Source organism: Dipodomys spectabilis, unplaced genomic scaffold (assembly GCF_019054845.1).
Source record: "Dipodomys spectabilis isolate Male_0828 unplaced genomic scaffold, ASM1905484v1 ptg000098l, whole genome shotgun sequence".
Taxonomy (NCBI): domain Eukaryota; kingdom Metazoa; phylum Chordata; class Mammalia; order Rodentia; family Heteromyidae; genus Dipodomys; species Dipodomys spectabilis.
In genome coordinates this window covers 11,065,195-11,080,364 of record NW_024870775.1, presented here as the reverse complement: position 1 = coordinate 11,080,364, position 15,170 = coordinate 11,065,195, and the positions used below count along the sequence as shown (strand labels likewise).

At 60.7% G+C, this 15,170-nt stretch overlaps 1 protein-coding gene across 1 annotated transcript; it reads left to right on the top strand.

Annotated features, from left to right (window-relative positions):
- Positions 1-2,575: 2,575 nt before the first annotated feature.
- On the top strand, positions 2,576-11,941 carry Lfng (LFNG O-fucosylpeptide 3-beta-N-acetylglucosaminyltransferase). The gene is made up of 8 exons (XM_042686977.1): positions 2,576-3,070; positions 7,150-7,198; positions 7,538-7,637; positions 7,753-7,906; positions 8,692-8,777; positions 8,925-9,090; positions 10,682-10,767; positions 10,877-11,941. Exons 1-8 carry the CDS (start codon positions 2,639-2,641, stop codon positions 10,941-10,943), a joined length of 1,140 nt encoding a protein of 379 aa, XP_042542911.1. The 5' UTR covers positions 2,576-2,638; the 3' UTR covers positions 10,944-11,941.
- The last annotated feature ends 3,229 nt before the right edge of the window (positions 11,942-15,170 follow it).

Genomic DNA, 15,170 nt, shown 5'->3' with positions numbered 1-15,170 from the left:
GGGTCTGGGTACTGTCCCTGAGCTGTTTTTGCTCAAGGCTAGCTCTCTACCACTTGAGCCACAGAGCCAACTTGGGCCTTTTCTGTTTATGTGGTACTGAGGAATCAGACCCAGGGCTTCATGCATATGCTAGGCAAATACTCTATCACTAAGCCACATTCCCAGCCCCAGTTTGCTTTCTTTAAAATGGGCAAATGGGGGCTGGGAAGGTGGCTCCGTGGTAGAGCGCTTGCCTTGCATGCTTGAGGCCCTGGGTTCGATTCCCCAGCACCACATAAGCAAAAAGACAAAAGCCGGAAGTGGCGCTATGCCTCAAGTGGTAGAGCGCTAGCCTTGAGCTGAAGAGCTGAGGGACAGCGCCCAGGCCCAGAGTTCAAGCCCCACGACCAGACCCCCCAAAAAAAATAAATAAATAAAATGGGCAAATGGCCCTATGTGGCTGAGCCACAGGAGCTGGGGTGTGGTGGGGGAGCATGAGAACCTGTGCTGGGGGCTTAAGCAGCCCCACTCCCTGGCATGGGGGCCCACACGGATTCCCAACACTTGGTCAAGTGAGTAAGCATGGGAGGTGTGACCGTCCCACGCTTGCTCTGGCTCCCTTGATGTAATGAATAAATGGAACAGGTAAGCCAGGGACCCAGAGGCCAGGGTATAGGCTGCCAAGCAGTCCAGGGGAGAGAGGAGAGATGAGTAGGGGAGAAGGTGAGGTGATCAGAAACAGAGGTTTGCAGTGGAGATAAGAGCAAAGACCCCCCCCCCCCAGGCTGCAGCTGGGCTGAGTGGACTACTTATGGGACAACAGGTAGGTAGGTCCCTTTCCTTCTTGCCCACCCCCATGGCCCTATAGCCTCTGGCAGGCTCCAGGAGTGCTCTGGGACTGGCGGGGGAGGGGTTTATAGCAGAAGGTGACGCCTGGGAGACTTGTCACTTGGGCAGTCAGCACCATCTGCTCTGGCATCTGCCTACCGAGGTGGAGTCTGCTAATTACCTGGGGTGGGCAGGAAGAGGCCTGGGAACCACCGTTCCCATCCCTCCCCATCACAGAGGGGCTGGGATGGCCCCAGAGCAAAGGGGCCACAGCACTGTCCCCAGAGACCAGAGAGACCAGGCAGACATCTATTCAACGTCTGTGTATGTACACGTGCATGTGTGTGTGTGCGCGTGCGCTCGTACACACACACACACACACACACACACACATTGGCCCTGGGGCTCAGTCCTGAGCATTTTTGCTCCAGGCTAGTACTCTACCACTTTGAACTACCGCTTTACTTCTGGCTTTTGGCTGGTTAATTGGAGGTAAGAGTCTCCTGGACTTTCCTGCTCAGGCCGAATTCGAACGGTGATCCTTAGATCTCAGCCCCTTGAACAGCTAGGATTACAGATGTGAGCCACCAGCTCCCGCATCAGCAAGTCCTAGAGCTCTACAAGCCCCAGGACCGGCCGCGTTCCGAGGTCGCTGTCTGGCAGTTGGCTACAAATGCCACTGCAGGCCGAGCGGCTAAGTGTTCGGGAAGGGTTAGCCCGTGGCTGTCGTGGCAGGCGCTGGCCTCCTGCGCATGGGACGAGGAGGCCGGAGTCGAGGGGACCCAGACGCAGCCCGGCGGAGAGCCGCCCCCAGCTGCAGTGCGGAGGCTGCGGCCGGCGGCAGAGGCTCCTCCTGCTCCCACTCCGGGGACCCTCGGCCGCTTCCGGGCCCGGAGCCCCTCGCCCTGGCTTCCCGCGCGCATTCCTGCGCCCCCGCTCGTGCAGGGGGGCGGCCCGGGCCCGTGGGAAGGGCCGGGGGCCGGGGGCCGCGTGCCAGGGAGGCGGAGCAGGGAGGGCGCACAGCTGGGTCACATCTGTCCCGAGCGCAGAAGGACCAAATGGGACAGAAGGCCGCCTTTCATCCTGAAAGGAAAGGGGGAGGCCTTAAGTTTCTCCTGGCTGTATGGCGCCTGACGTTTTCGGGACCAAGCCCCCCCCCCACACCCCGTGCAGGGGGAGTGGGGTGCATGTGCTTTCTCGCTGGACACTCGGGGGGGCCCCACCTGCGGCACAGGTGGCGAACCCCCCTCCAGCTCGAGCTCATACCAATGGATCGGCCGCGACCGCCCCAAGGGGTAGGAAGCCAGTCGCGGGAGAGGAAGTGCGCGCCTGCGGGGCGTCGGAACCCGGAGCTCGAGTCCCAGCACCCGGGTCACCAGGCCCAGGGCGCGCCCCGCCGCGTGCAGCCGCGGCCGGCGTTAGCAGCCTGGATGCCTTCCCCCCTACCCCGCCCCGCATTCAGCGCATCCGGTGCAGCGGAGACCGAGCCCCACGCCCCTCGGAGGCCCGCGGGAGACGACCCGGCGGGGCGGGGCGTGCACGGGCGCAAAGGGGGCGGGGGCCCTGGACCCCCCGGCGGGCCGTTCCCAGCCCCCCGCCGCGGCCCCCACGTGGGCGCTGCCGGGCTGGGAAGCAATTCCGACGCCACGCCCACGGGGGGGGGTGCCGCCCTCGGCGAGGAGCCAATGAGCGCCTGGGGGCGTGGCCGGCGGGGAGGTTTAAGAGCGCCGAGCGCGGGCGGCGCGCAGCGCAGCTGGACCGTGCGGCAGGGACCGGGGTCCTCGGGCGCGTGGACCCTCAGGGCAGGCGCAGCGCGCGGCTGCCGGCCACCATGCTCAAGCGCTGCGGCCGGCGTCTGCTGCTGGCGCTGGCGGGCGCGCTGCTCGCCTGCCTCCTGGTGCTCACCGCCGACCCGCCGCCGCCCCCGGTGCCCGCCGAGCGCGGCCGGCGCGCGCTGCGCAGTCTGGCCGGCCCCGCGGGGGCGGCCCCGGTGCCGGGTCTGGCGGCGGCGGGGGCCGCGCCCGGAGCCCTAGCCCGCGAGGTGCACAGCCTGTCCGAGTACTTCAGCCTGCTGACCCGTGCGCGCAGGGACGTGGGTCCACAGCCCGGGGGCGCGCCCCGAGCCGCCGACGGACAGCCGCGGCCCCCGGCCGAGCCGCTGACGCCCCGAGACGTCTTCATCGCGGTCAAGACCACCCGAAAGTTTCACCGTGCGCGCCTCGATCTGCTGCTGGAGACCTGGATCTCGCGCCACAAGGAGATGGTGAGCCCCCCGCGTCCCCGGGCGGGGCGGGCCGAGGGGCCGGGCGCGCACCGGTCCAGCTGGCCGCGGGGACGGTGATGGCCAGGCTGCATCCCTGTCCAGCCACGGGGCTGGCTGGGGGGCGGAGACGCCCGTTCCTCTCCTTCAGCCCAGGGTGCCTGCCGCGGCCTCTTTCCCTTATACCTTATTATAGCCTGCAAGGGGTGGGGGGGCGCTGGACACCATTGCCACCGCACGGGCGGGTGCCTGCTTGTACTCTTAGCTACTCAGGAGGCTGAGATCTGAGGATTGCAGTTCGAAGCCAGCCTGAACAGGAAGTCCTTTAATGAACTTCCAGAACCCAGAAGCGGAGCTGGGGCTCAAGGGGTAGAGGGCTAGCCTTGAGCACGCGCGCGCGCGCGCGCGCGCGCGCGCACACACACACACACACACACACACACACTCAGCCTAAGGACAGCACCCAGGCCCTGAATTCAAGCTCCAGAATTGGCAAGAAAGCTGAACGGTCTGCATTCACCTTACAGCTGATGTTAGTTCTCCAAATGTTGGAGCAAAGTAGGGTGTTACTTCTCCTCAAGCCTCTGCAAGCAGATTGGGCTTCAAACAGTTCCTGGTTCAAACAGTCCCTGGGCTCCTTGAGGGTGAAGGGAAGCCAGGGGCACTGCACCCCATATCCCTGTTCGTTACTGTCTGGCGTCAAGTTGATGCTGGCTGGTGAGTCCTGGAGACAGGGAGGGAAGGAAGAGGGGGAGAGAGAAAGACCAAGAGGGGGAGGGAGAGGGAGAGGGAGAAACAAGCAAACACACAGCATGTACTAGGTTTCTGGGCCTGTGGGGAGAGGGTCTCCCCACTGTACAGTCCTTTAGGCCTGGAGCCTTGTGCTTAGTCCCCTTCCACTCTGAGAACCAGTGTCTTTCACACACATAATCAAGATACACACCACTTTGAATTTTCCCTTGAGGCTACGCGAGGACAGTTGGGGCGGGAAGAAGGCAGAGTGTGAGCCCGCCAGGGGGAGTAGGGGAACAGACCCGGAGGCCTGGGGTATTTGAAGGTGGGGGGGATCTCAAAGAAGACCCTATTCCCTATTCCCTACAGATCCAGGGCATTTTTGGTTTAGCTCGGCCCTGTTTGGGGGCAGTCTTGGTGAGCTCCTGACCGAGGCCACAGGGTAGGCAGGGTCTTATCTGGTCCTGGCTGGGGAGGGGCCCTGGGAACCCCAGGGCAGCCTCCTGGGAATGAAGCATCCCTTTCCCAGGGGCTCAGCAGGCCGGCAGGAGGGGCAGTGGGGGCCATGGGTTTTGTTTGGCGGCCGGGCCGTTAGGACGGCTCTCACGCTGGCCCCTTGGGCAAGGTAACAAAGCGTCTTTCTCCAGCCCAGAAAGGCGTCGGGCCTCTTGTGTGCAGCTATGCGCTCCATGGGAACCGCTGCTGGCGCGCTGGCCACTCAGGTTGCCTGGTGATGAGGGGGCCTCTGCCCCCCCCGCCCCGCCCTGACTGACAGCCCTTGTGGGGCACCATCCCTGAGCCAGAAGCACCCCGCCTCCAGCATTTGGTCTCCTGCTGTGTGACCTTGGGCAGCCTCTAGCCCCTCTCTGGGCTGCCACCAGCTCTGACCACCCGTTGTCTTAGAATCTGGGGGCTTTCTCAAGCAGAGGGGCGGGGTCAAGGAAGGCAAGTACAAGTCTCCACTGGGCTGGGCAAAATGGGGCCAGACCTAGGGTCTTCCTAATCCTATGTCTTCACGAGATGGTTGCAGAACCTGCAGACTTGGGGAGCCTGGGAGGTGCTCTGAGTTGGGGTCTGCCACTCTACTGGGTGAGCCCTGTCTCAGCTAATAATGCACACAGCAAGCAGAATCCACCACCACCACCACCACGCATGGCATGTTGTGGGTGGAGGGGGTGTCTTTGGAAGTCACAGCAAAGGGCTGCCACCCCTTCAGTCTGTGCAGGCTCAGGCAGAATGGCTGTGTAAGCCAAGAGGGCATTGCCTGATGGGAGGGGAAGGTTCGGGAGGAGGTACCCAGAATGGTATGGGGCATCCAGGTAGCATCAGCTTGGGGTCAAGGGGCAGCTTCAGGAAAAGCAGGGTACGGAGGGCCCTTGTCCCACCCACTGCCGCCCCCCCACCTTCCCAGAGTGCGCCAGGCTGCAGGCTGCCACCGCCAGGGCCACAATGGATGGGGCAGAACTTGGCATCCTGTGTTTCTTTGAATCGCAGTTCCAGGAACAATACTGCTTCCTGTGAGTGCCCCCCCCCCTGCGGCCCTCACTGCAGTGATCTTCCTCCTTTAGGGAAGTTGGGGGAGGTGCTGATAGGGGCGGGTCCCTGGTCTGGGGCATGGCCAGAGGCCGGTGCCTGCAACTCCAACCTAGGTCCCCAGCTTGAGTGGTGCACACCACCCAGGCCCTTCCCGAGAGGAAGGGACACAGTCTGTGCCTGGCGCCTGGCTCTGCACAGCCCGGCTCCGTTGTACTCATTTTACAGAGGAAACTGAGTCTGGTGCATGCCCTACACACCCCCTTCTCCAGGCTGCCCTATGTTGGGGACCCAGAAGGCCTGGCACCCCCATACCCTCAAGCCCCGCACCTCCAGAGCTATTCTGGGGGCCCCCCTGCTCCGTAGCTGAACAAAGGTGACTTTAATCGGTGTAGCCTTGGGCTGGGGTTTTCGGGAGAACAGGCTTGAGCTCACTAAGAAAGCATTTTCCTTTAATCCCGCGCCACTGCGGAGTGTCTGCACGGGCCGGCCCTCTCCACCTCCCACGGCATTCCTGGGCTAAGATGCTGAGGTGCGGGCGGGGGGCTGGGTGCGAGTCTGTACGTGTGGGCCGCCATGGGTGTCTCTTGGGCTCTGGAAGGAGGGGTGCCAGTCTGGCTCACATCTGCCCCTCCTCTGGCCCTTGTCCGGTCCTGTGGTCCTGCCAGGAGCCTGAGCTGCACAATGGGGGTTTTCCCTGGTGCTGAAGCCACCCTTGGAACTGTTTATTCATGGAAGGAAATCAAGGCCTGGTCGGTGTGTGTGTGGGGGGGGGGTTGCCCTGCTGTCTTTCCTCTGAGCATCCCCCATCCGCCCCAGGCTTGCACTCTGTGGGTGCGGCAGGCGGCACGCGCTGGGCGGGCCAGCCCAGGAAGAAATAGGAACATTCCTGTCCGTGTGTGGACCGGCCCAGGCGGGCGCCGGCAGCTCCTGGCCCCGCCCCGGCGGCCCCCTTCTCTACCGCAGAACGCGCTCCTGGCCCAGGATTGCCTTGTGCCGGCACTAGTGGGGCCTGACAATGTCTTTGGGCACGGCCTTCGTGAGCGGGAGGGCTGCCCCTTGGGGGCTGGGGACAGGAGCCATTTCCTGCCACCCCTCCCCTGGCAAGCACAATTGAAGAACCTGCCTGGGCCATTCACGCCTGGGGGGGAATGGGGGGTAGGATTGTTGCCTGGCCGGTGGCCACGCCCCTGCCAGAGATCTCGTGTCCAGCCCAGCCCAGTTAACCAGGCCAGCTGTATGGTAATAACTGGCCGGCCACTCCTGCTTAACTCGGCCGAGTTAAGGCTGCCCTGGCCCAGGACAAAGCTGGCGGACAATGCCTGGTGATTCATCCTCCCTCTGGGCCCTTTGTCTGCCCGGACTTGGCAGCCGCCCAGCAGAGGCCTTTGTCCCCGATCTGAGCGTTGGAGGCGCTGCTTCCCAACGCCGACCTCGTCCGCCCCTCCCGCTGCCTCCAAAGCAGCAAGCCGAAAGCTGAGTCAATAAGGGTGTGTGCTGGCCAGGTGCACAGCGAGAGAAGTCTGTTACCTGGCGGGCAGGTGGGACGGCCCACCTGGCTCGTGCCTCGCTGCTGCCCAGGTGACCTTGGCCCAGCTGCTGAGATGATGATGGAGCGGTGGCCCCAGCCCAGCTGCCACTCACACCTGGAGCGCTCTCGCTCCCCCCCCCCCCCCGTCTCTGCACGTGGGGAGATTGGGGTGCAGAGAAGAAAGATGAGGCATACTGAGCCATAGGTGCAGAAACTTTAGGACCCCACCCCATGCCCGGCCCGGGGACACTGAGCAGAGGGCTCATGGTCTTGTTTGTCTTTGTAGACATTCATTTTCACGGATGGGGATGATGAAGAGCTGGCCAGGCACACGGGTGAGCCTCGGATGGGAGGGGGGTGCTGGGCCTTATCCAGAGCAAACTCCACCCCTGCGGGGGCTCTGAGGACCGTTTCCTCCACGCCCCACCCCGCCCCACCACTCGGGGGCTCCCCCATTCTCATGTAGATAAGGCCTTTTCAGTCCTCTGGGCCCTTTGAGCCCAGCGAGAGGCAACAGGTGGCGGGTACTGGGAAAAAGCTGGCTGAATGGGCAGGGGCGGGCAGCTGGGGGGAGGGGGGCAGTGCTGGGGGAGGGTTCACAGGCCCAGAGCCCAGCACCAGGGTAGGGGAGGCCCCTGTGGATCCCGCCTGAACCCCAGGCTCTATGCCCACAGGCAACGTGGTCAACACAAACTGCTCAGCTGCGCACAGCCGCCAGGCTCTGTCCTGCAAGATGGCTGTGGAGTATGACCGCTTCATCCAGTCGGGGAGGAAGTGAGTTGCCCCCAAGGTTTCTCCCCTGGACCCCATAAACCTCCTGTGCCTCCTCCTCCTTCCCCTGGACTCATCAGCCCTGGCAGCCCTCCCTGATGGTCCACCCTGCCCGCAGATGGTTCTGCCACGTGGATGACGACAACTACGTGAACCTGCGGGCCCTGCTGCGGCTACTGGCCAGCTTCCCGCACACCCAGGACGTGTACATCGGCAAACCCAGCCTGGACCGGCCCATCCAGGCCACTGAGAGGGTCAGCGAGAACAAGGTGGTGAGTGTCGCCCCCTGCTGTTCACCTGGGTCTATCACCTCCCCCACCACCAGGAAGTGAGAATGGGAAAGGGATAGGTCAGAATCGATTGTCCACCGGCGAGGACTGTTCATTGCCTGGAAGGAGCAGACCTTCCTGCTGGTATGGAGGTTGTGCAAGGGACTGGATGTGGAAGTTTTTAGGGGTCTTAACAAGGAAGCAGAAAATAAAAAATAGGCTGTGGTCTCCTGGGGGCCAAGGGCAGTGTCCTTGGCCAGGCCCAGAGTGGAATGTTCCACTGGGGTGAGGGGGCTTTCGGCTAAGCTAAGGTCGGAGTGATCTGCCTGTGGACAAGCACATAAGCACTCACATGGTGCTGTGCTTGACCCTGGCGAATGAGGCGGCAGTCAGTCCTTCCATACTCCATCTTTAGATACATTAAAAAAGATTAGACCAAGAGGGGACAAGCAAGTCCTTCGTATAGAGTCTTTGGATACAGAAAAAAGATTGGGCTGAGAGGGAAGCAACAGGGAGTTAGAAGAAAGAACAAAGCAGCCTGGCTCACGCCTGTAATCCTAGCTACTCAAGAGGCTGAGATCTGAGCAACGTGGTTCAAAGCCAGCCCGGGCAGTCCAGTCTGTGAGACTCTATCTCCAGTTAGCACCAGAAACCGCCTTGAGCTAAAGAGCTGAGGGACGGCACCCAGGCCCAGAGTTCAAGCCCCATGACCAAAACAAAACAAAACAAAGAGCAAAGCAGATGCCCATCCGGTAGAGTCTCACCACACTTCCCTCCCACCCCCCCAGCGTCCTGTCCACTTCTGGTTTGCCACCGGCGGGGCTGGCTTCTGCATCAGCCGAGGGCTGGCTTTGAAGATGAGCCCCTGGGCCAGGTGAGTGCAGACACAGGTGAGGCTGCCCACCCTGGGGGTTCTGGTAGAGGGCCTAGGGAAGGTGGGGGGCAGCAGGCAGGAGACCTCCCCCACATCTCCACCGCGCAGTGTTGGCTCACTTCGCCCTCCCCTCCCTCCCTCCCACAGCGGCGGCCACTTCCTGAGCACAGCAGAGCGGATCCGGCTTCCAGATGACTGCACCATCGGCTACATCGTGGAGGCCCTATTGGGCGTGCCCCTCCTCCGCAGCGGCCTCTTCCACTCCCACCTCGAGAACCTTCAGCAGGTGCCCACCTCAGAGCTCCATGAGCAGGTACACGGAGGACGTGGGCAGAGAGGAGGGAGGGGTTACGCAGGAGAGGGAAGAACGGCGTAGAGTCTATTTTCTTTTTCCTCTCTTACCTATAATCCTAAAATCTGAGGATTATAGTTCAAAGCCAGCCAGGGCAGATAAAAACCACAAGATTCTTATCTGTAATTAACCAACAAAAAGCTGGAAGTGGGGCTGGGAAGGTGGCTCAGTGGTAGAGCGCTCGCCTTGCATGCCTGAAGCCCTGGGTCCAATTCCTCAGCACCACATAAGCAAAAAGAAAAAAGCCGGAAGTGGCGCTGTGGCTTAAGTGGTAGAGCGCTCGCCTTGAGCTGAAGAGCTGAAGGACAGTGCCCAGGCCCAGAGTTCAGGCCCCACGACCCGACCCAAAAAAAAAAAAAAAAAAAAGCTGGAAGTGGAGGTGTGGCTCCAATGATTGAGAAACTAGAGGCTCCGAGTTCAAATCTCAAGACAGGAACAATCTTTTTTTTTTTTTGCCAGTCCTGGGGCTTGACCTCAGGGCCTGGGTGCCGTCCCTGAGCTTTTGTGCTCAAAGCTTGAACTCTGCCTCTTGAGCCATAGTTCCATTTCTATTTTTTTGGTAGTTAAGAGATAGGAGTCCCAGGACTGGGAAGGTGGCTCGGTGGTAGAGCACTTGCCTTGCATGCCTAAGGCCCTGGGTTCGATTCCTCAACACCACATAAGCAAAAAGAAAAAAGCCAGAACAGCCGGGCGCTGGTGGCTCACGCCTGTAATCCTAGCTACTCAGGAGGCTGAGATCTGAGGGTCGCAGTTCAAAGCCAGCCCGGGCAGGAGAGACCGTGAGACTCCTTTCTCCAATAAACCAACAGAAAACCGGAAGTGGCGCTGTAGCTCAAGTGGTAGAGCGCTCGCCTTGAGCTGAAGAGCTGAGGGACAGCGCCCAGGCCCAGAGTTCAAACCCTACAACGGACAAAACAAAAAAAAAAGAAAAAAAAGCTGGAAGTGGCGCTATGGCTCAAGTGGTAGAGCACTTGCCTTGAGCTGAAGAGCTGAGGGACAGCGCCCAGGCCCAGAGTTCAGGCCCCACGACCAGACCCAAAAAAAAAAAAAAGAGAGATAGGAGTCTCATGGCCTTTCCTACCTGGGCTGATTTCAAACCACAGCCCTCAAATTTCAACCTCCTGAGAAACTACAAATACAGTGAGAGCCACTAGTACCCAGCCTTACGAAACAATTTTGTGGTATTGACACTTGAACCCCAGGCCTCACTTGCTAGGCAGGTGATCTCCCCTTGAGCCACACCACCAATCTTTTTTGTTTTTTTGCTTTGTCAGATAAGGTCTTCATGCCTTTTTTCCCATGGCTAGCCTTGGACCTGCATCCTCCTGTCTTTACTCCCCAGTAGCTGGCATTATGGAAGTGCACTACCATGCCCAGCTAAAATGTTTTAAATAGGGATTTGTGGGAGCCCCTGTGTTTGCTGCCATCAGACACTGGGAAGCCCCCCAGCTGCCCTGCTGGACTTGGTTCCCAGGGTCTGAGGGAGGGCAAGGCCAGGCTGTGGAATCATTCAGAACCTGGGGCTCCAGCATCACTGCCCCTCCTCCACCAGGTGACGCTAAGCTATGGCATGTTTGAAAACAAGCGCAACGCTGTCCATGTGAAAGGACCCTTCTCTGTGGAGGCCGACCCGTCTAGGTGAGCACACAAGCCGGGTGGGCTTGGCAGAGGGCCTGGCAGGACCAGCTGGGTGCCTGTAGGCCGCACCCCACCCTACACAGACCAGCCCCCTGCTCTGTACCCGCAGGTTCCGCTCCGTCCACTGTCACCTGTACCCGGATACACCCTGGTGTCCACGCAACACTGTCTTTTAGAAGCCATGGCTGAGGCCCCATCCCTGGGCACCCCTGGTATCCAAAGGGCCCGGGGACCCAGGTCATGCACCCCGGCCTTGGCATTCAAGGCTCCCTGGGGCTGGGCCCGTGTGTGCCCACCCTCAGCTGACTGCTGGGCAGTCACGCCGGTGAGGAGGGAGGCGGGATTGCCCTTGTGCGCTTGTGCATGCTGGGCCAGCTGTGAACTGGGGACCTTGGTAGTGTGGGGCTTGGGGGGTCCTTCTGCAGGGGTGCACTCTGGTCCCATCCGGATCCCAGAGCTGTCAGTGACAGCTCTGCCCACTTCCAGGCTCAGAGCCTCGCAGTGACCCTCCAGCCTGCCAGCCGGGCTCCCCTCCCAGCCACCCTGTGTGTGTGGGAGGGGGTCTTCTCGGCCCCCCACCCCCCAGGTCCTGCCTTTGTCTCCCCCACAGTGGCGGGGGCGGCAGAGCTGAGCGAAGTGTCTCCTCTCCGAAGCAGAGGAGAGTTGCCCATAGTGGGCGTGGCTGTACATACTGTGACAGTATTTTTTTACTGTGCTGGGTTTTTTGTTTTTGTTTTTCTTTGGCAAGGGGGAGGATAAAAGGGTTGGGGTGGGGTATTTGTGTGTGTGTGTGTTTTCAGGGGCGGAGGGGGGGGAGGGTCTAATTTTCTCTTTTTTCTGTGGATCAGAAAAAGCAGAAGCCCAATTTGGGCAGGCCTTCATTTGTAAAGGTGACCCAGGAATGTCGGACACTGTATTTATGCCTTCCAGTATCTGGAACCCCCCCCTCCAACCCTCCCTCACCCCACCCCACCCTTGCTCTCCTCCCTGACAGCCCACAGGGCCCAGTACAGCTCCCCTAGGCTCACCGGCCTTGGAGGAGCACATGTTGGGTTCAGTGTTTTCTTCGCAAAGATGTAGCAAGAAAGCAACTTAAGGGGAAAAAGCTCTCAGGGAATGGAAGCGTGGTTGCTATGGTGACTTCTTGCTGTGAATAAAGGCGTTCTTTGCAGAACCTGGGATCCTGGTCTTCGCTGGAAGCTGCCCGCCTCCCAGGTGCTGGGGGGCTGTGGGGTGCCCAGATGAAGGGCTGTTTGGCAGGTTTGCTCTCTGGGGGGTGGGGGTGGGGGATGGGAGCAGGGGGGTAGAAGACCCTCCCTGGAATGTCACAGTAGCTCTTGGCTGAGAGCTGGGGCTCAGCCAGGCCAGGTCCCTCCGTCTGAGCTCCCAGAGGGGAGCATCCGGGCTGGGCAGTCTGCTGGCCGGGGGGGACAGGTACTAGGTGTTCAGACCTCCTTTCAGCAGGCCCGCTTCTTCATAGGAGGGCTGTAGTGTTCTGTTCTGCACACAGGGAAACTGAGGCTCAGAGCAGGTGCTGTTCAGGGATCCTGGCAGCTGGGCTGGCAAACAGCCCGGTGGGTTCCTGTCCCTTAACACACAAGACACAGACACACACACACACACAGACACACACTGCCAACATTGCATGCCCTGACTTACTTAGTTTCTCTCCTCTCCAAACACCACCCCCCCCCGACCCCCCTCACCTCCCAGGAGTTTGGGGACCCAGGGAGGGACAAGCCATGTCTGCCCCACCCCCACCCAGCAGGTGGAGCTGGCTAGGCTCAGTCTTCTGGTTTCCTAAAGAGGGCAGCTCCGTGGGGGAGGGGGGAGTCCCCACCCCTCTCCCCCTTCCTGCCGTCTAACTTCCTGTTCCCTCAGCCCCTGCTGCCCTTGTGGCGGCTCCCTACCCCCACATGGGGCCCTAAGCCTCCCTTTGTGCCTCTTCTGTGCCCTCTGCTGTTCCAAGCCTGTTGAGCACCTGCAACATGACTCAGTCTCCCCATGCCGGGCACTGGTGTGGGCCTGAGTCCGGAGAGCCCAAAGGTCAGGATGGTACAGGCAGTGCCCAGGGCAGGAGCCGGAGAGAGGACCCTCAGCACCATGGGGCTGACCGCCTCCCCCCAGGGCCAGGAGGACCAGTGTGCGGCACTGGTGGAGATGGCCGCACATTGTGGGGTGACTCAGGCCCCGGCATGTGGATGAGGAAGCTGACATTGGGGGAGGCGGAATGGGGATGGGGTGCAGCGCAGCAGTGGGCTGCTTCCTGTCTGGGTGAGTCAGGCTTCGTGCCCTTGGCCCTGGCCTCCCACCCACCCCCTGTCTGGCATCGGCCTCTCCCTAGAGCTAGCCTAGTCGGAGATGAGTCGTGGCAGGGCCCATGGCCAGGTCAGTCCCGAGGCCACGCGATGTGGGCCTGGTGTGAGCTGGGGGAGCCCCAGCCTGGCCATCTGAGAACTGGGAACAGGTAATGCGGCTGCTGTCTGCAGGGGTGGGGGTGGGGCTTCCCGGGAAGAGGCTGGGGAAGTTCTATTTCACAAGGGGTACAAGGGGAGGAAGTGAGGGGGGGTACTGGGGGAGGGAGGCAGCTGTGCCCCATTCACTGATGGTACCTTGTCCTTCCTCCCCTCGCCTCCAGCCAGCGCCCCCCTGCCCCCCCCCCCCCACAAGCTACCAATCTTAGTCTGTTGGGCTTTCAAAAGTCAAACCACAACCTAAAGGTGACAGAACGCAGCCTCCACACCCAGCTTCCATCCTCGCTGGCTCTGGCCGTCAGAGCAGGCTGAGCAAGCAGGTTTCGGGGGAAGGGTGAAAAGGAACTTCTCTGCCGGGTATGGGCTGTGGGGTCATCAGGGCTGACTTCCTGGAAGAGGCTCCCTTGGCTGTGCGGGAACAGGGTGAGGGGAAAAGGAGGGTAGTTGAGCTCAGTGCATGCAGGCCAAGGCAAGGGGCATGGGCAACAAAGCTGAGACTCCGTGACCTGTGTCCTCATAACTCCTGAAACCCAGCTGGCAACTGTGGCTATTCTTGAATGCCCACGTGACAGGCCAGGCCCCGCTGGGTAGCTTTAGCTGGGGGCCAGGCTCTTCTGCAGGCCTGGGGTCCCAGAAGCCAAGACCAGACCCATCTTTTTGCCTGTCAGAAGTGAGCCAGGAGGAGGGAGCCAGTGGCTCACACCTGTTATCCTAGCTACTCAGGAGGCTGAGATCTGAGGATTGTGGTTCAAAGCCAGCCCAGGCAGGAAAATCCACGAGACTCTTTATCTCCAATAAACTGGAAAACTGGAAGTGGCACTTGACTCAAGTAGTAGAGTGCTCGCCTTGAGCTGAAGAGCTGAGGAACAGCATCCAGGTCCAGAGTTCAAGCCCCACGGCCACCAACAACAACAGAAAAAGTGAGGCAGGCCTGCCAGCCCCCACCCCAGCATTTCTGCCCTCCCAGCCTTGATGGTTGCCTGAGTCCAGGGCCACACACATAAGAAAGGCATTTGTGGAGCTGGGAGCCAGGGGCTCATACCTGCCAGCTTAACTCACAGGAAGCTGAGACCTGAAGATCTCAGTTCAAAGCCAGACCAGGCAAGAAAATCAGTGAGACTCTTATCTCCAATTAGCCACCAAAAAGCTGGAAGTAGGGCTGTGGCTCAAGAGGTAGAGCACTAGCCTTTGAGTACAAAAGCTCAGGGACAGCACCCAGGCCCTGAGTTCAAGCCCTAGGATGGGTACACAGAAAAAGAATGCTTGTGCACCCCTTGGAAGGACCCCATGACCAGTAGGCCATCCCCATCTTGGCCCTTTGAAATTGTTCAGATGTTGGTGTGGGGTCTGGAGGTGCGGCTCCCCTAGGTTAACTCCCCTACCATCCCTATCCAGGCCCCCTCTGATGCCACTCAACAAAGTCCTTGGGTGCCATCTGGTGGTGACAACTGACAGCTCCCAGTGGGACTCCCTTTTCTGGATCAAGGACGGGAGGAAAGGAGGCTGTATGTAGCCTATGCTTGATTCTCAAGGCTCACAGCAGCACCGGGGACATGCTAACATCCATTTCACGTAACACGGGGTGCTGTGGAACATCAGGCTGAACAGCAGCTTTAGGGCGTCCCGTGCCTTTCTCCTGCCACCTCTGTCCCCTCCCCCAGCTCTGGGTCATGGGATCCAAGAGCCAGGTGCCTGGTGACCCTCCCCATGTCCCTCTTTTCCAGTCACTGTGGGGGGGGGGGGGAGGGAGGGGAGCGTGGGGAGGGATCTTGCAAAACAGGTTAGTGGTCAGGTTGGCTGCAGGTCTCTTCTCTGAAGATCCAGCGCCCCCTGCCAGGTATTTGCTACCCTGTCCTCACACTGCACCTCTAGACCCACTTTCACAGCGCTTCCAGCTCCTCCCCATCTTTCCTTCCTGCGGGGGCCTCT